The 19942-nt window shown below is 50.2% G+C and overlaps 1 protein-coding gene across 1 annotated transcript; it reads left to right on the top strand.

Annotated features, from left to right (window-relative positions):
- Positions 1 to 5282: 5282 nt before the first annotated feature.
- On the top strand, positions 5283 to 19423 carry RNF24 (ring finger protein 24). The gene is made up of 6 exons (XM_088162966.1): positions 5283 to 6211; positions 8559 to 8708; positions 14051 to 14093; positions 14967 to 15008; positions 16949 to 17028; positions 18101 to 19423. The coding sequence occupies exons 1-6, from the start codon at positions 6201 to 6203 to the stop codon at positions 18237 to 18239; spliced, it is 465 nt and encodes a 154-aa protein (XP_088019092.1). The 5' UTR covers positions 5283 to 6200; the 3' UTR covers positions 18240 to 19423.
- The last annotated feature ends 519 nt before the right edge of the window (positions 19424 to 19942 follow it).

Raw genomic sequence — 19942 nt, 5'->3', positions numbered from 1 at the left:
CTTCCCAAAAATCCCCTCGGCGTTGGGACCTCTCCTTGTGTTTCATCCCGACAAAGCTTTCCCCCCCCCCCCCACTTTGGTGAAGGTGGGAATATTTAAAAGGTGGATATTTAGGAGGGGAGAGTCTTAATTTAAAGCCTGGGTTTAACAGATGTGTGGCTGGCTGGTGCAAGGCGGCGATTTAATAACCAGGCTGGCCAGAAATGTCATTAAATTGTAGTAAAAAAAAGGGAACGTGAGGACTCCAGACATTGTGTTCTCTCTTGACCTTTAAAAAGCCACTCGAAGCTGCCAGCCTGCTCGTTGCTAAGCCACCTTCTTAGTGCCAGTCATATATTTTCCCTTCTAGTAGGCGATTCAGCACCCGGGAATTCGTGGAGATCCAACAGTAAATTATTACACGCCTGAAATTCCCACTGGTGGTTTTTAGCTTTGTAGCCTTGAAGCATTCAGAAAATATTTAGCAGGTTTTGTTCGGTCAGTTGCAAGAAAAAGGTAAATTTTAAGTAACTCTCACAAAAGGTGTTTGTTTTTGTTTTTTTTTTAAACAAGTCGTGCATCAGCAGCTGTAAATTGGGTTTTGCTTATTTAGGGCTCAGTTTATGAGGAACCCCTGTAAGAAGCAGCATCCCTGGGCAAAGGAGGGGTGTGGGCAGGTGATGTTGAAAATTTACACCTGGTTGTCCATTGCCTCCTGCTTACAGACCCCTGAGGTATGGATTTTAGAATCACAGAATCATGGAATGGTTTAGGTTGGAGGGACCCTTCAAGACCATCTCATTTCACCACCCTGCCATGAGCAGGAACACTTTTCCTTTAGACCAGGTTGCTCCAACCTGACCTTGAACATTTCCAGGGATAGAGAGTCCACAATCTCTCTAAGCAACCTGTGCCAGTGCTTCACTAAGGGCTCTTCATTTTCTGCATCCCACTAAGGTCAGGCCACGATTCCAGGACAGTAGGGAAGAAGGATGATACCCCATGGCACCACCCTTGGTGCTGAGACTCTATGACAGAGGAGGTGATGCATTTGTTGATTGGTGAACGTTTCTCTCCAAGCACATCACTTGGCTGTGCAAGTCTGGCTGTGGAAAAGTTCCATTTTCCATTTCCAGTTAAATTTTGAGGGGTTTTCCAAACTTGCAGCCACCTTTCTTGTGCCAGTCCCATAGAAGTGAAGCAGTCCTTGTCCTGTTTCCATATGACTCCCAGGAGGTTTTTTTTGCTGGACTCTATAAAATGTTGCAAAACCATCCCAGTCTCTATTAGCAAGGGAGAAGGAATGATAACAAAAATGTTCCCCTAAATCCCAGTACTTGGGTGAAAACCAGGAAAGGGTGAACAGACTGTGCAGCTCATTTTTTGTAAGTATTAGGAAAAATTGGAAAGGGCAGTGACGTGGCATTGGTGTGAATTCCCAGCAGGCTGGGGTTTGGGGTTGTCTGGGTTTTCCTGAAGCCTTTTTCAGGCTGTCAGGATTGTAAAATACAAACCTGGCTGGATCAAAATGGGATTGGGGGAATGGCTGCTCTCTGGGATTTGTTTAGGGACTTTTTTTCCCCAGTATCCAGTCACCAGCTTTTTCACTCTTCTCCATCCAGCTACCTCTTCTTCTTCATTTTTACCTCAAATCAAAATGGTGCAATTAAAAGGGTCCACGGAGTGCATTCCTGAGGACTGAATCCCAGGATCCAGGAGCAGACAGCAGCAGCATAAAGAGGAATTCTTCCCTCTCTGGCCTCATGCTGCTTTTCCACCACCAGGCTTTACAGCCATCTGGATCCCCTTTCAGATTATGCCCCCCCTCCCAAAAATCCATAACCTAGCAACCTTATTTAGTGCAAACGAGATCATTCTGCCTTCCTGTTCCCAAATCGTGCTTGGCTCCTATGACTGCCTTGATAGGATGGCTGCTGGCAGCTGTGATCCCATCACTGGTCCAGGGTGCAGGCTCATCTCCAGCAGGATTTCGTAGGATTATTGATCAGTGTGTGTTGCACTGATTATTATTTTTTTCCTCATTAAAGGAGCTTAGGAAATGAGTGGAAAAAAAAAGTTTCAGGAAGTTGTTTATCCATCTGCTTCTTAATATTAGAGTGGAGAGGGCAATTCGCTCCTTGGCTCTGTGGAAAGTGATTGGTTTTGGTTCAGCCTGAAGATGACTTGATCAAAGTGGGATTATTTTTTTTCTTCCAGATGTGATATTTTGGGAATCCCCATTGCTTCCCACAGCTCTGTCTCATCACCCGGGAATTTTCAAATTCCCTGGAGTGTTTAACACCAGTTTCTGTGTTCTGACCCTTCAGCTGTGTAGGCTGAGTGTTTCCCATGGATTTTCCAATTTGCATTCCCCAAGGAACCTGTTTGTTGGGGAATACTGCAAATGAGGAAAAGCAACCACAGATGAAGGTGGGAGATTATTCCCACTTGCCTGTGCTCTCATTGCTCTTTTTGGGCTAAAATACACCTGAATTTAATAATGTGTGTCCCACCACCATCAGCCCATAATGGGAAGAGGTTGCTCCTGCCTTTTCTTTTCACCTCAAGAGTACAAAGAGGGCTTGAGGCAGGAGGAGGCAGCAGCACATCCTTTCCCACCACACTTTTGGGAGGAAGAATGAGCTCACCAGGTTGTGACGTTGGAGCTGCATGCCAGGAAAAGGGGGGGGGAAATAATTACCAATCCCCAAGGCCAAAGGGGAAAAATTCCTCAAGTGTTATTTCATCTCTGAGCAGTGAGTTGAGCTGTCCTTGGGCAGCTCGTGTGAGCCTTTCTGAGAGAGGCACTGCCAGCTCTGCTTCAAACCCTCCTGGGAAGTGATTCCCAGCTCTCATTCCTGACGGGAGCTCAAGGAGGGCTCTCCTCCAAACTCTGCTTCCCCCTCCTCCAGACTGTATTAAATGGCGCTATTGATTTTATTTTTTTTTCTATTTATTTTTGCCTGTTTCCTGGAACTTGCAAAATCAGCCCTGAGCAAACCTCTGGTTTACTTTTCCAACAGCGCTGGGAGAAAGAAACTTGACTTTACAGTGGGTGATGGGAGCTGCAGCTAACCCATTTCTGCATGTTTCTCTGCCAGTGGTAACAAAAACATTTTCCTACTTAAAGGTTCTCTTCAGTTTTAAAGTTGTGGGATTAATTGTTCCTTAAACTGTCTGGAATCAGAAGGACTTGTTGGAAATTGCAGCAGTACGGTCGTGCTGCCGGATGTTGCTTTCCTTAGACTTTCCTATTTTTTTCCAACTGCTTTGTCGTGTTGTCACATCACTTTCTGTGTCCCCTGCCCAGAGGCAATGGAGAGGGTTAAGGTTTGTTTTTGGTGTCAGCCAGCTGGGGAACACAGCCAGGAAATTTCCTGATTCCAATTCAAAAAAAGCATCGGATCCGCTCTCAGGGAGGAGGGATCAAAGGTCCGAAGTGCTTTGTGCTTGGAGGTCAGTTTGGTTCCTTGGATGTCCAGGCACAGAACAAAAACCCCCCCACCACCCCCAAGCCTGCAGGCAGCCAAAATGGGTGAAACAAGTGGGTTTTTGTATTGTTTGACACCCAGAAGTTCTTTCTGTTGCTGTGATGGTGCCACATCACCCCAGCCAAGCTTTGCTTGATCCTGGTACAACTCTGCCTGTGGTGTGAGGGACCTGTTGGGATGTTCCCTCTTCCCAGCACATTAATCCCAGTAATCAATAACCCTGCCAAGCCTTGCTCCATCCCTCACGCTCCTCCATTCCCTGCCAGGTTTGTGGAGTGAAGGATCTGGGCCAGGTTGGATGCTCAGAGCTGGCGCTGGATGTGGCAATCCCGTGGTAGCATCGTAGCTCTTTGAAATTGCATCATGCCAAGAGTTTTTGTTTTCCCCCCATGCTCAATCCCGTTGTTCCATGGTTTTGGACAGCAAAGGCCATCCCTCCTGGCTGGAGCAGCACTGAGTTTTCCCCCCACTCCATGCCAGGCAAAGGTGATGCAGCTGTGTGGCACCTCTGGGGCGCTGGCAGTGCTGGTTTGGGGTTGGCTCTGCAGCCGCCTGTGATTTTCCCATCGCCACACTGCAGATCCTGGCGCTGGACCAGCTCCAGAGACAGAGCTGAAGGAAATTCCTTCCAGCTGCTTGAGGTCAGGGCTTCACTTTGCTTTTGGGGTGCACGAGGGGGATTTTTTGCCTGTAAGTTAAATGAGGGCGTCTCTGGCTGCTGCTTCTTAACACCTCGAAGAATCTTTTAAATATTATCCCGTTAGTCACAGCCATTAAATAACCTTCCTCTTGTAGAATCAGTCCATGGAAGAATACCCTGCTTTGCAACACAGCTTGGGCTGTTTCAGAAAGGTCTTGTCAGCTGCTCCCAGTTTAACTTTCAACCGAGTTAATAACGCTTTTGGTTAAACCTGTCTGAAACACGTTGCGAAACGCCTTTGAAACTCGAGACGCCGTTCACGCCCGCTTGAAACCTTTCCCATCGATAAAATATTTCAGCCTGGAGTTTGGCCACGGCTTAGCAATTCGCTTTTCCCTGAGATTGGTGATTTCAAGCCAGCCTGTGTCTGGCTCTGCTGGGTGTTTGGAGCTCAGTGTTTCCTGGAGATGGGTTGGCTTTGGCAGCCTGGCCAGTGGGATGCCCAGACCACCAGCTCCATCCAGTTTCCCCAGGTAATGGCTGAGGAGATTCAGTCTGAGTTTGCTTTGAACCCCTGTGGAGAAAGTTGTTTGTCTTGAAAACATAAAGTAAATTCCTCTAAAAACAGGAGTTTCTTTACAACAGCAGAGGCAAAAGCCACTGCTCCACCCAGCATGTGGACTGTATTTAGGTGTGATGATGCACAGCACATGCATGGCCTCTTTATGCACTGATGTTATAAATAAGTAATAATAAAATTTTTTAGAAAAGGACAAGGAGCTCCTTTTAATAAGTAAAACCTCAAGAAGGAGCACACAGTTCTAATGCATGTGGTAAAGCAGCAGGAAAGCAAAAATCTGCAGCTTTCAGCCCATGGCATTGCTTAAAGTGTCATTCCTGGTGTCACCCCCTGGCTTCAGGGACCACAGCTCTGCCTCGCTCCCCCTCCTCCTCCCTGCATCAGTTTCTCTACCTATGAGAAGTCAATTGCATCCTTTATTAATCGCTGTGAGATCTCCTGAGGAACGCTCTGGGTATTAAGGGCTTGCTGTGGTTCTAATGGGGATCAGTTTGGGACGCGGCTTGGTGAGGTTTACCTTTGACAGCCCAGCTGTAATCAAAGCCTTGCCACGCAGGAGCGCTGACCTGTGACACTCAGTTCCCTGGCTGCTCGATGGGCCATTAACCAGCACTTGGCTTTTAATTAAAGCTGGGTTTTGTCCTCCTTGGAGAAAACGTCGATGTGCTTGGCCCGACGATGCTGAGTCATTGGAGAGTGTAAGGAAGGAAATGTGGAGCTCAAGTTGTTCTGCCATTTGTGACTCTCTGCAGCCCAGGACACCACTGATCGTTGTTACTTTTCATAGAATCGTGGAATGGTTTGGGTTGGAAGGGACCTTAAAGACCATCCAGTTCCATTCCCCTGCCATGGGCAGGGACACCTTCCCAGGACACTATCCCAGGTTGCTCCAAGCCCCATCCAAGCTGGTCTTGAGCACTTCCAGGGATGGGACAGACACAGTTTCTCTGGATAACCTGTGCCAGTGCCCCCTTTTCTATGTGTAGCCTGTGTCCCCCATCCCGGGGATTTTTGAGACCTACTGGGGACCATGGATGCCCCACAAGCATCATCTCCCTGCTCTGAGATGCCTTGACCACGGAGAGAGCAACAGGGAGGCTTTTGTTCTGCACCAGAAACTTTTCATCCTTCTTTATGACTGCTTTTTTATTTCTTTTGGCTGTGCCCTTGCAAATCTGAAGCAGTTTAAAATACAGTTCCTCCCCCCTACTCCCCTTAAAAAAAAAAAAACAACCCCAAAGCTTTGCTGCTTGAAATCATCAGATTTCACTGGAGTCCTTTAAAGTTAACAGTTTCCTGGATCCTGGGCAGACTAACTGATTCTTCCCCTTTAACCTCCGTGTTTTTTGCTGTAACGTTTCTCAGCTGTTGCAGCAGGAGGGAGGGAGGAAGGACCAGGGCAGCTCCAATGTGGAGAAGGTTATTTCACACAGGGGTTGGATGAGTCTGGTGTGGGATTTCCACCACAGGAGACAGAAGGGTTGTCCCCAGCAGTCTGAGTCCCCACGACATGGCTAGCAGGTAGGTCATGGCTGCGTTTGTGACACTCTTTTGGGGCAAAATATTAGGGAAATGGTTCCATTGGAAGAGGATAGTGGGATGCTGGGGGTTGGTCTGAGCTTTGTTTCTGCTGACTGTTTATTTGCCGAGGGCTGTGATGGTTTCTAGCTGTGCTCGTGGATGTGGGGACTGGCGCAAGAGCAGCACAGCTCAGCTGCATACGAGCATGAGGAATTTTTCTGGCTTGAATTTGCTGCCCCAAAAGCAGCCTTGGATGTTCCGTACTCACGCAATCTCTTAGTGGGGCTTCTGAGAAGAGCATCACAAGTTAAAAGAGTTGGAAAGAAAAGCAGCAGTCCAGTGCTGGTTGGTTTTGTTGCCTATCCTCCAAGAATTGTCTCTCCTTCCTTGCAAAAGGTCACCTGGAGCTTTCCCAGACAGAGGAGGTTTCTCTCGGGCAGTTGAGGAGCTGGAGGCAGCCAGCCTTGGCCAGAGGCAGTGATTATCAACACGAGCCCGAGGGCGAGGTGGGGCAGCGCCCTCCGGCTGAAACATCCTCATGCCACGAGCCCCGAGCGTGACCGAGGGGAGCCCTGAACCGTCCCAAACCCCTCTGACCCAGCGGGACCGAAACCCAAAGCCAGCCCTGAGCTGCGCATTAACCCCGCCGGAGCTGGGAACAAAGGTTTGGGGGCTGGATTGAGCTTTTGAAAATTTATTTGCAAAGCAAACCAGCTCAGCTGAGCGGAACAGGCTTCGGTGGAGGAGTGTGAGCTGGGTGGTTGCTGGGCTATAAAATCCCATCCCCACCAGCGCTGGCAGGGGGATGTGCCGGCTCCCTGAGCTCTCCAAGTGTTTCCACGTTGGCCGGGAGAGGTTCTGAACATGCGTGTTGGTCTCTGGAGGCTTTAATCAAATCCAGGCTTTACCAGAAATCGCCTGGAAACTTCCAGCGAGCTGAGGAAACTGAAAGCAGCCGGAGCAAGGAGGCTCCCGGGCAGGGGTTTGGGGCTGGCAGGGATGTTGCCTTCAGCAAGGGGATAGTCCCGGTGAGGCAGGCGGGAGGAGAGGTGAGTCTGCTCCCCGTGGGAAGCCAGAGGCAAGCCCACAGGGTTGGGGTAAAAAGGGACCTCAAGGGGGAAAGGAGACTGGGGACTGAGGATGCTGCTTGGAGGGACGCTCAGAGAACATTTGGATTTTGGAGCATCGCTCCCTGGCATGTGTGGGTTCAGATCCCGTGGTTTCCCCACTGTCTTCCCACCCTGTGCAAAATGAGGAGCTGTGCAATTACTGCGCCGTGGAAAACTCCCCGCTCCAGGGGAGGGTTTTGTTATCCCTTGGTGATTTTATTTGGGAAACAGGGCTCAGGCTGCAGGTACTTTCCTTCCTTGTAAAACTTCTTCACACGTTGCTCTCCCGTGGGTAGAAGGGAAAATAAGATGTATTTTTTAACTTCCTTTTCTAAGCTGGGGGCAGGGGAACTTTATGCGTGGCCAGCAACGGTTGTGATCATCCGAGGGCGAACGGTTCAGAGAATTATAGGAAGATAAGAGATAATAAATAAGTGCAATTAAAGTCCTGGGGGAGAGGATTTGCTGAAGTCATTATCCTAGGCAGCTGCTCAGGGTTTAATTGGGGCTCTCCAAGGGGAGGGAGGTTTTGGTCACGGGTCCCAGACGTGGGATATGACAGCCAAAATTGCCTCTTCTCTTGACTGCTGCTCACTGGTGCCTCGGGGCTTTCCTGGGGGGAAGGAGCCTGGGGCTATGCTGAGGAGTAAAGCTGAAACCTGCACAAGTGCTCTTAAACCACCAAACCTGAGTCTCAGATGGGAAAAACAAATCCTCCTTTACAGAGTCCAGAGTCTCTCCACAATTTCCCTCAGCTGCGCTGCTGTGTCCTGGGAATATCCTTGTCCTCTTCATCTTTGATGATTTTGGTGGGTGATTTCTTTGGAATGAGGAGTCAGTCTTAGAAACCACTGGGAGGGGAAGGCAAACTTGACTTGCTCCAAGGTTTCCTGGCTGCTTTCAGTGTTTTTACCAAGTTTCTGGGGGGTTTGAGGGACTGCTGGCTGCAGCTGGGGCTGCTTGGATGCAATTCCTGCCGTCCATCTCGTCCAGTGTTTAACTTGAAGGATGATATGTTGAAGGACGAGAGCTGGAGGAGTGGGAGAAGGAAAATCCCATCCCCAGTTGATCCAGCCCTGCTTTGTTTTCAGGGTTACCAAGATGGGAGCTTGGTTTTGGGCAAGGAGGAGGGGATGAGTAAAAGTCATCTCCAGCCCCCTCCACATCCATTTCCACTGGTCTGCAAAGTGCATCCCTAAGGAATGTCACATCCATGTGTTTTCTCTCTGTCTCCACAGCCTACCCATGAGCTCAGACTTCCAGCATTACAGTTTCAGGATGCCTAACATCGGGTTCCAGAACCTTCCTCTCAACATATACATCGTGGTTTTCGGCACAGCCATTTTCGTCTTCATCCTCAGTTTGCTCTTCTGTTGCTACTTGATTAGGTAAGGCAATGTTGTAAGGGAATGTTCCCCAAGAGTTTTCCTGCTTCCAGGCCCTTCACTGACCCCTCCATCCCAAAAAGAGGATGGCAGCACCTTATTTCCTTGGCAGCACCAATTTCCTTGACATGTCTTATGTCTGTGTAATCCTCCACAAAGTAGTCACGTTATCCACTTAAAACCAGGAGATACACATTTGCTAAAAAAGGTGTGGAATTGTGATCAGCTTCTCAAAAAAAAAAAACCAACTGGGAAGGGATGTTTTATGGTCCCTACTTTCTGCTTAATGTTTCAACACATTTCCCTCTGTAATGAGTAACTTGTGTCCTGCGTGCCTAAGGAATGTTTAATACCTGCTCCATTGGTTATTGAACACAAATTGCTCCTTCAACAGCACAGTTTGGAGATTAATGATGCAGAGTTGATGTGCTAATCTGAGCAAAGGGGGAACAGGATGGCAGGGTTAAAGGTTGTTCCAGTTTGGGGCTTGTTTTAATTATTTTATGGGCCATTGGGGAGATTGTTGGGCTGTTAATTGAGAGGAGAAACTCTTCCTGACAGAGGGAAAATGAAGTAAGTGGGGAAAAAACGCAGTGCCTGAGAATTGAGGTGGTGATGGAGAGGAGTTGTGCTGATAACCCAAGATGGGGGGCTGGCTGTGCTTCAGCTTGTGCCTGGGAGCAGAGGTCATCACTCTGCCAGCAGTGGCAGCCAAAATTCTGCATTCCCAGAGCTCTCCTCTCCAGCTTTTCCATCCCTTTTCCTTCCCCTCTGTCTTTCCAGCTGGCCATAGGTCCCTGCAAAGCTGTGCATCCATCACAACCTTTCCCTGTGTTCCTGTAAAACAGGTGCCCATTCTCTCCTTGCACCACAGCAGCCAGTCCCACCAGGTTAAAAATATTTTATACTGCTCTTGTAGACCAGGGAAGCAAGATTTCAACGTCAACCTTCTAAATACTTGATAATTTCCACCCATTTTCCATTGTGTGTGAAGCAAAATCTCATAAAACATGCAGATGAGCCCAAACCCAGGTTTATCAAGGGGTGATTTGGGCTGCTTGGGCATCATATCTTAATTTTTTTCCCCACAATTTTGAAAACTGTGTTTTGAAGGTGTATGAAAATAGACCAGGGGTGTTCAGAGGTCTCAAGGACTTGTTTTGCTCAGGTGCAGCTTGAATCTATATGGCTCACTTAGAAAATTGAAGAAATGTTTGGACTTAGCGAGTGCCCAGGAAAATATTCTCAGGGTGTGTTATGCCCCAAAGAAGGAATAACAAGGAGTAATGTCTGGAAGGTCAAGCCAGAAAACCTTTAAATTTAGAAGCTGGAGGCGTGTTGTAAGAGAGAGAGGGTGAGTAACCGGTGAGAGAAGCCAGCAAGGAAGTGGCAAGTCCTCTGTCTCTTCACGTCTTTAAATCAAGACCGAGGACCTTTCTGGACGAGACGTTTTGGCTCCTGTTCCCCAGATGCTATTTAGCAACCCATGATAGATGGGGAGTTGGATTAGGTCATCCAGTGATCCCTTTATAGCCCAAAACCCTAGAGAGACTCTACTCTACTCTTCAGACGTCCTCCCTCAGCTCTTTTATTGGCAGAACAGAACCAAAACAGGATCCTGCAGCCCCCATTGGGGAGGGTTTCAGCTGTGCCACTGTCCCAGGAGCATCCACCTCCACGGAAGCTGCTCTGTAATCTCAGCTCGTCTGGGATATAAAAGTCTGAGTTTTGGTGGGGTTTGGGAAGCACTGTAGGTGGACAACAGGATGAGGACCACCCACCTGCAAGGGCAGAGAGACCAATAGAAGGACAGGGTGGTCCCCTCCAGAGCTCCAGGGCTCTGCTTCCATCTGTGGGATGGAACAGTAGCTCCTGACTTTCCCTTAGGTGCAGCATCAACACAGCCCTTCCTCTCCCTCCTTTCCCATAACTCCACATCTCCAAATATTTGGCAAACACCAAGGAAGGCTCATGACACCACCCTCAGGCCCTGATTCTCATCTCCTGCTCTGGATCAGAGCAGCCCCTGCAGCTCTCCCCACATGCCTGGCTAGGGAGGCTTCTGGAGTGTGGAAGAGCCAATATCAGGTGTATTCAACCCAAATCACAGAGCTGATGGCATTAAACAAAAGTTGTGCTGGGGAAGAAGAGGACATGGACTGTGCTTTGCAGCTGTGTCAATAAAGGCTGTGCTGCCCACACCCAAGTGGAGGAAAAGTGGCATTTTTAATTGGATTGGCTCAAAACAAGAGTCGAGTAGGAATTTCACAACAAAAATCATTATTGCCTGTGCACTGTTCAGGTGAACCTCAAGCTGTTCTGCTGTTGCAGAACCACTCAGGTCAGAGCTCAGGTCCCTCATGGCTGCTGCCTCTGCTTGGCAAAATTACTGATAAAAAAGGAAGAACAAGGAAATGAGATTTTGCAGGCAGCTGGTTGTGTCTGCTCTCTGGTGAATTAATGAAAGTGATAAACTCGTGTTGCCTTCGGTCTCATGCAGAAGGATGCTGAGCTGAGCAATGCCACCCTTGCTGTGGGTCAAGTCTGCAGCATCCTCTCTCTGTGCTTTGCTGTGGATCATCCAGGGCTCATCCCTGCCCAGCCTGGAGCTGCTCAAAGTCTCTGGGAGGTTCAGGGTACACAGCACCTAAAATGCCTTTTTTTTTTTTAGGGCTGTTTCCTTCTGAATTCAGACCTGTCCGGATTCAACACAGTGGTTAGGTTTTGTGTTCAGAGAAAGGAATGGAGCTGGGGAAGGGTCTGGAACAGCTGAGGGAGCTGGGAAAGGGGCTCAGGCTGGAGAAAAGGGGGATCAGGGGGGACCTTGTGGCTCTGCACAACTCCCTGACAGGAGGGGACAGCCGGGGGGGTCGGGCTCTGCTGCCAGGGAACAGGGACAGGAGGAGAGGGAACGGCCTCAGGCTGGGCCAGGGGAGGTTCAGATTGGATATTTGGGGAAATTTCTTCATCCAAAGGATGGTCAGGCATTGGCACAGTTGCTCAGGGCAGTGGTGGAGTCCCCATGCCTGGAGGGATTTAAAAGCCATGTGGATGTGGCACTTGGGGACATGGGTTAGAGGTGGCCTTGGCAGTGCTGGGGGAATGGTTAGACTGGATGATCTTAGAGGGCTTTTCCAACCCAAACAATTCTGTGATTCCATGAAGAGCCCAGGACCTTTCTACTCCTACTATAAAGCAGGTCCTATGGAAATCTCAGAGGTAAACCTGCAAAATTTTTTCCTCTGCATTTTACACCCGTAGTTGTTCACTTGCTGTAGGTGATTCACTCACCCAGAGAAGCAGGGAGCTCCCACTCCTGTGGGAAGAGATCCCAAAGCCCGGGGGGGGTGACAGCACACAGGATCAGCAGCCAGGCACTGTGTGGTCCTTTATCTCAGTCAGATATCTGCCAGAAATTCCTGGGGAGTCACAGCACTTGACACGATGGATGGGCAGGGAGTAGTGCTTGCCAGGATCTGGGGTGTCCTCACGACAGCTGCACCAGGATCCGTCTGGCCCAGGATTCTGGCTCAGAGCGAGGAGGAGCAGGCTGAGCTCGCACGCTTCAGCACCAGATGTGCTCGTGCTGCTCTCCAGAACCTCCCGGGAGGAGGGTTTGTTTTTTGGGTTTTTTTTGGGAAAATCTTGTCTGGCTCAGCCCCAGCCCAGGGCATTGTAGGTCCGTGCTTCCAGCACAGAGCTGTGCAGATCCACGGCCAGGTGGTCACTTCTTCCCCACCACTGATCCAGGGTGTTCCAGTGGCTTTGGCTCATGGGGGCCAAACCCTTGGTGGCCACTCAGTGCTCCATACAGAGGGATGCTGCTTCCCATTCCAGGCAAGTTTTCCCTTGTCTGTGGTCTCCAGCCTCACTTCTCCCCATCTGTGTTTCATAACCGCCTTCCCAGCCACCGGATCCCTGCGGACTGGGCCGGTTTCATCCTGTTTGCTCTATTGTTCCTGCATCTTCTGCTCATGTTTCTGTTCAGGGTCACTGCCAGAGGGATGAGACCCCAGTCTCCTCCTCCTCTTCTCCTCCTCCTCCCTGCCTGCTGCAGTGTTTTCTCTGGTTCTGCAGGCAGGTTCCTACCGGGCAGCATTGCTGGAGCAGGAGGGATGGCTCCCTGTGGAATTTGGGACTCAGGAGCCGATTTTCTGCATCTCTCCCTGCAGCATTAAGGTGCATTTTTACCCATCCCTCAGCTTCTAAGGCCCACAACATTTTGGGGGAGGGTGTCAGATGTAAGGAAATATTTTTCCATCCCATTTTTATAACTCCCCCACTGCAGCGTGGCAGGGTTGGAAAATCCCCAGGAGCTCAGGTTGAAACCGCCAGGGATTTCAGACAGCCCTCAGAATATTTTTGGAGAAGAGAAATTCCAGGCAAGGGGGTTTCCCATCTGAAATCACACTCAGGGTTGGCTGGGGAAAATATTGCTACAGCTCTCCAAGCCCTGCAGCCACACATTGACTCCATATTGAAAGTCCTTGGCCTTTCAGCCAAGTCTTGAGCCCTGGGGATCTCCCTCCTGAGTTTTCCAAGCACTTTATTAAATGCCATGTCTGGTAACGAGAGGCAGTATCGGTTATTTTAATTTTAAATGTATTTATTTTAGGAGCATAATGGGTTTTCTCCAGCCAGCAGATGCCTGTGGAGCTCTCTGTTGCCTCTGACTCTGGAGAGGGGAAACTGGGGAGGGAGGGGATGGAACCAGCACTTTTCCTTGTGGCCAAAAATTCCTGCTGGACTTCTCCCTGTAGCAGGTGTTCCTGGAATAAGCCCATCCCATTCCTCTCCGTCCCTTAGTTTGCTCCAGGAGTGGATGTGGTTTGATTGATCTTAGAATTGAAACAAAGCTGAGATTGAGGAGCTCAGTGTCACCCAGGCAGCGTGATGGGGGCCTTGGTGGGAAACCTCTGGGCAGGGAGTCTCCTTCCCTGTCCTGCTGGAGTAGGAGCAGGGCTTTCCTCAGGTCTGAGCCCCCATGCCTTGGAAAACGATGCTGTGTTCAGTCATGGAGTTGTTGCCAGCAGAAGTGGTTGGAAACTGAGGGGATTTATGGCAGACTGTGATTTCCTCACCCACTTTTTCTGCTGTTAACCATGTGGGTGATGTCTGGAAAATCAGGGAGGAGTTGTGTGCTTTGGGATGGAGATGTTGCCCTCCCAGTGAAAGGGAAAGTTGCCTAAACATGTCGTTTCCTGTGGCCATTCTCATTTCTGAAATTAAAAAAATGTAAAATATAACATGTTAAAGCTGGAAAGGAGGGAAGTGGAATGTTTGAGGTATTACAAAAATCCTGATTTTTTTGCCTGACCTCACGTTTCTCCCTGGTTTCATTGCAGGCTCAGGCATCAGGCACACAAAGAGCTTTACGCCTACAAACAGGTGAGATGAGTCTCTACATTTTTCCCCTTCCTTTCTCCCAAGTGCCAAATCCATCAGGTTTCCACGTGCTGTTCCTGTCTTTGGAAGGTTTCTGGCTCTCAAAAGGCAGTGGTAACACCTAGGCCAATCTGTCCCTGGTGATTTTATTGTCCCCTCCCAGCTGGGCCCCCCAGGACCATCCCTGACCCTCTCATCCAGAAGTCTCCCAGTTTTCCACTGAGGTCCTGAGCAGTGGGAACATCTCCACCTCTGGAGCACCCCAACCTCTCCAGCCTCACCCACTGCAGAGCAGTGAGGCCATCACTCCCCCAGTCACCACACTGATACTTTGTGGGGTCTGGACCTGCTCCCAGGCTGTTCAAATCCCTGAAGCCACGGGGCTTTTTCCAGGGAATAGCTCCATGGCAAGCCCAGCTCTTCCCTGCACCCACCTGCACTTAGCAATTAAAATAAACACAGCCTAGAGGTGGGTGTCAGGCTGCTGCTGCTTCCACGTGCTGTTTTTCTCCAGGATTTATGGGATTTTCTGTCTCTGATCCCTTGATTCCTGCAGGAAGCTGGGTGGAGTTGGGCTGAAGATACACAGTTCTCCTGGGTTTATAGCCCTCTCCAGGTGCTCAGCTTGGATGGAGGGAAAATAAAGTGGTAGCCCAGGAGGGTTAAATCTGGGAGGAAGCCTCCTGGATTTGGTCCTTGTGGTTTTATCTTTCCCAGAGCTTCCCTCCTCCTGTCCCTGCACAGGGCCCCTCGTGCTCCCTGGCTGTGCTGGGTTTACTGGAGAGTTTCCAGTTCAATGGGATCCCTTTGTGGAGATTTTTCCTGGGAATGCTCATGGCAGAAGCTCTGTCCTGACCCCAGCTCTTTGCCTTGCAGGTCATACTCAAGGAGAAAGTGAAGGAGCTGAACCTCCATGAGGTGAGCATGTCCTGGGGCAACAAAAGCTCCCTCACCCTCCTCTTCCTCACCCTGGGGAGGGGGCAAACGCCCAAATTCAACTCCACTGGGAGCAGAGCATGCAGCCAGATGTGCTTTGAAAATGGGGAAAGATCCTCTGTGAAAGTCTGGATTAAACCCTCTCCCTCCTCCTGGCTCCTCTTGCGTTTTCCTGCATCGTTATTATTTATTTTGTTCTTCTTATCTCACTGATAAGGAGCTGTAGATAAGGGGAGGCCAAGGCAGTCTGGGCATTGTATAAACAATGTCCCTGAGCAGGGACGTCCCCTCTGGCCCAGCCACCTTCGAGGTGTGACAGTATCCAGCACAGCTCTGGGCAGGGAAACCTGGAATCAGGATAAACACCTCCCCCAGCTCCTGGAAGAGGCAGATCCACTCCTCCCTCCCCACCTCTGAGGGCTGAAACACCTTAGTCTATCTGCATGGCCTTCCAGGCTTCTTGGAGCTGAGCATTTCTATTCACAGCCCATTTTTTCCTGATGAATTTGAGCAGGAATCTGCTCAAATCCCGTGTAAAAGCACGGCCTGGATTTATTTATTCCACCAGAGATAACAAAAATTCCCACCCACATCCGGGCACGAGGCTGCTCATCTGCTCAGCACCAGCTCCAGTTGTTCATAAGCCACTATTTATTTTATTTTAATCCCCTGAGCAGAGCCCATCCCACGTTTTATCCTGACCCTCTGCTCCCCACAGCCCCCAGGGTAAATCCCAGGGGCCCCAGGGTTGTGAGCAGTCCCTGCTGCAGGCCCCCATTTCTGATCCACTCCTGTTAAATCGACCTGCAGTGGGGATTTTGTCGGCACACGGGCTTCAAAGCACTTCCTGGGGTGGGAAATAGATTGGGGGAGGGATTTGGGAATGTGCCAGAGCTGGGAATGGCCTTGATAATGCTCAGCCCTCCTCCTCCACCTCTGTTCCCAGCTGTCTGCAGCTCTCCCAGCTTTTGGACTCTGAGATCTGGAAAAGCCTGGAAAGGTTTAGCTCAAAAATGCCATTTTGGGCATTTGTATTTTGGCATTTGCAGTCAGTGTTTCTGGAAAGCAGAGGTCGGGGTGGGAATTTTCCAACATGACGGGGCAGCTGCCCAGAGCCCTGCGGAGGGAAAGCGCCCACCCAGCTCTTCCCTCCCTGTCTCTGGGTCTGGTTTTCCCCTTTTTCCATCACTCTGCCTCTCCCAGGCCCTGGGGGAGCTCGGGATGTGTGTGTGTGTGTGTGTGTTCCTCAGGGGATGACCCCAACAGCTGCACCTGGCCCTGGTGCACTGAGAGATCCCAGGCCAGGGAGGCTGGGAAAACCACCCAGGAATATCCAAAATCCCCTGGGATATTCAAAATGAATCAGAAGGAATTGGCTACAAGGGTGAAGGAGGTTTTGGCTGAGAAAACAGCCACCAGTTTTCCTGGCCTTGGGATAGGCAGGGCAGCAGCCTTTTCCTCTTCCCAGAGGTGTCCCTGTGGATGCAGCTCAGTCCGAGGGAGCAGGCAGCAGCGTGGATCCATCCCCCTGCACCCTAAAACCTCAGACACTTCCCAGCTTTGGGGTTCTTCTGTGGAGGCTCCATGGTCCTGAGCCTCAGCCTGTGATCCTGAAGCTTGGGCAGCAAAATTTGGGAAGGCTTTAGGGGAAATTTGATTCCTGTGAGGGTGGCAGGCCCTGGCACAGGGTGCCCAGAGCAGCTGTGGCTGCCCCTGGATCCCTGGAAGTGTCCAAGGCCAGGCTGGATGGGGCTTGGAGCACCCTGGGACAGTGGGAGTTGTCCCTGCCCATGGGATTAGATGATCTTAAAGGTCCTTTCCAACCCAAACCATTCCATGATTGTATCCATGTGTTAGTTTTTATTTGCAAATGCTGCTCCCTGACCACTGCTATCCATCCCTGTGCATCCCCCACCCTGCAGATCTGTGCCGTGTGCCTGGAGGAGTTCAAGCCCAAGGACGAGCTGGGGATCTGTCCCTGCAAACATGCCTTCCACAGGAAGTAAGTGTGGGCAGGGGCTGGGCCCAGGGCTCCTCCCACCCCATCCCGGGTGGGAATGGCAGGAAAAGCCCCCTGGGATCCGTGGGGGGAGCACATGGGAGTCACAGCTGGGGGATCTGGGGTTGAACTGGCAGCATGCCCCATGCTCAGTCAGGAGCTGACCTTGCTGATCCTCATGGATCCCTTCCAACCCAGTCTATAATTCCATGAAAAATGTAAATATATATGTTTTATAAAGGTGTGGTTTATATAAAGCAAACCCATTAAAATTTATGTTACTATATATAATAATAATAATATTTTCTATAACAATACTATATAATATTCTATATGGTAAAACTACATAATATCCTACTATATATTACAGATACTTTTATTATCCCTGTATATTTATATATACATTATATTTTATATATAATATTTATTATCTATTATCTATTATATATTTACATTTTTTAAAATTTATATATACACTATACTATATATACTGTATATATTATATATAATATATATAATATATATTGGATAATATATATAAAGTATATATTATATATAACACATAATATATAATTACATATAATACATAACATACACAATAGTATGATTATATCAGAATTATTTACATAATTTTAATTTTTATTTATACACATCACATATTCATGTGTTATTGGTGTATTATTTATAGATTCTGTGTCTATAATCTCACAGACACCTTTTATGTATATATTTTGTTTATATTTTGATAGGTGTATGCATTTTACATCCTTATTCTATAAATATAAATACAAATTTAAGTATAAATAAAAAATTAAGTATAAATATAAATACAAATTATATATAAAGCATATCAATACAAAATCCCTGTATATACACACAGACAACCCCCTCAAAAAAAATCCCAATAAAACATAATGACACCCAAATGGTGAATTAAAAACTGGGCAGCAGCCAAGCTCCAGGGCAGGGTAAAGGGGCTTTGGGGGAATTTTTGCAGCTCCCCACTAATGTCAGGTGTGTCCCCACCGATGCCAGGTGTGTCCCCCCTGAGTCCCCGTGTCCCCTGTGTCCGCAGGTGCCTCATCAAGTGGCTGGAGGTGCGGAAGGTGTGTCCCCTGTGTAACATGCCGGTGCTGCAGCTGGCGCAGCTGCACGGGAAGCCGGACCCGGGCCCGCCGCAGGTGCCGCTGCCCGGCTCCCAGAACATCGTATAGTCCCTCCCGGGCCGGGCCCGGCCCGCGCCCGCCCGCGGCGCTCGGACACAACCAAAGCACTTGGGCCGCAGCTGAGCAGCCCCGAATCCTGCCGGGATGAAGCCTGGGCTCGGATCCTCCGCCGGGGCCAGCAGGGGACTCGGCGTTCTCGGCACATCCTTCTTCCAGCACCTCCCTTCTCCAGCCCCGCGGCCGCCGGGAAGCGGCGTGGTGGCACCCGGCGACCTCCGGGAACACCTGACCTCGGGGGACACCGCCACGACCTCCGGGACACCTCCACGGCCCCCCGAGCTCCGGCACGCCCCGGAACGCGGGTGGGACCCCGCAGAGTCGCAGCCGGTTCCTGCTCCCTCCTCTTCGCCTTGGGTCCCTTCGCCTTTGCGGTTCCCGGCAGGAATTGGGGTCTCGCGGGTTTGGGTGTCCCCTCGGCACCTGGTGTCACCCCCGGTGGTGGCTGTGTGTGGAGTCTCCCGGGTTTGGGTCCCTCCCCCCCCTCTCGAGGGTGGCTGTCCCTCCTCCTCGGCTACCTCAGGGGCCTGGAGTCCCTGGAAGGGGCACCATCCTGGCCTCAGCAGCAGCGAGAGCCATGGCGTGGGGGGCAGGCAGAAATCCCGGCCTTTGGGATCATCCCATTGCTTCCAGCCTGGCCCCGGGGGTCTCTGGGCAGCGTTTTCCCTTGCCAAAACACCCCAAACCCTTCATCAGCTCCTGGGGGGGGAGCTGGGCCACCCCCTCACCTCTCCCACCACGAATTTTGGGTGTCCCCTGCCATCCTCAGCAGTCGCATTCCCGGGGTTTGGGGAGGGGGTGTCAGTATTACAGGGCAGCGGCTTCCCGGGGGCAGGGCTGGGGGGCTCCTGGTGCTGTCCCCCCTCCCAAAAAACCCGGGACTGTTTATGGAGCGTGGAGCCTCATAGACGTGTTTGTACACTACAAATTCTGCAGCAGAATATTTTTTAAGACATTCGCTGGTTTTGGTTTTTGTTTTTTTTTTCCTCTGTTTGTTTGGTTTTTTGTAAGCTCTATTTTTGTATATTTAATTGCTATTTGAAAATTCTAATAATGCGTCTTTTTTGCTAATCACACTCTTCTTAAGGAAAAACCAGGAAAGAAAAAAAAAAAACAACCAACCAAGAGTTTGCATGTGATTTGACTTGAAATGTAAATAAAAGCAGGTTTTGGAAGTGGGGTGTGTTTGCAGGGGTCTGTCCCCCCATCCCTTGTTTCCTGTCACCCTGGGGCTGTCCCCAGCAGGGGAGGGACCACAGGACTGGAAGAGGGGCGGGTTCGGGCTTGGGGTCACGTTGTCCATGTCCCTGTCCCAGAGCAGAGCTGATGGGGACAGCGTCCCATGGCTGCAGAGCACCCCAAAAACCCCAGCTAAGGAATTTTGCAGGATCCAGGCACGGGTGAGCTTCCCTGCTTAGGGAGAGGATATTCCTCCACCCACCCTTCCCAACCCAAATCCCGGCCCAAACCCCTCGTGCCGATCTCCCGCAGGGTTGGGAGGGGTTCAGCTCCCAGCTCAGCGCTCTGGGATGTCCCGGGGTGCAGCTCCACCCCCTCTCCTGCTCACTTTGTTCCACTCCTCCTCTTCCTCACGGCTTGACCAGGCGGGTGGAAAATTCCCTTTGGGTTGTGCCCGTGGGGGTGGCTGAGCTGGAGACAGGGCAGGTTGGGATCTCTGCAGGACCTTGGTGTGG

The sequence above is a fragment of the Sturnus vulgaris genome, chromosome 4, assembly GCF_052056855.1.
Source record: "Sturnus vulgaris isolate bStuVul1 chromosome 4, bStuVul1.hap1, whole genome shotgun sequence".
NCBI lineage: Eukaryota > Metazoa > Chordata > Aves > Passeriformes > Sturnidae > Sturnus > Sturnus vulgaris.
Note: the sequence above shows the minus strand (reverse complement) of the source record. Positions and strands in the feature narration are given on the sequence as shown.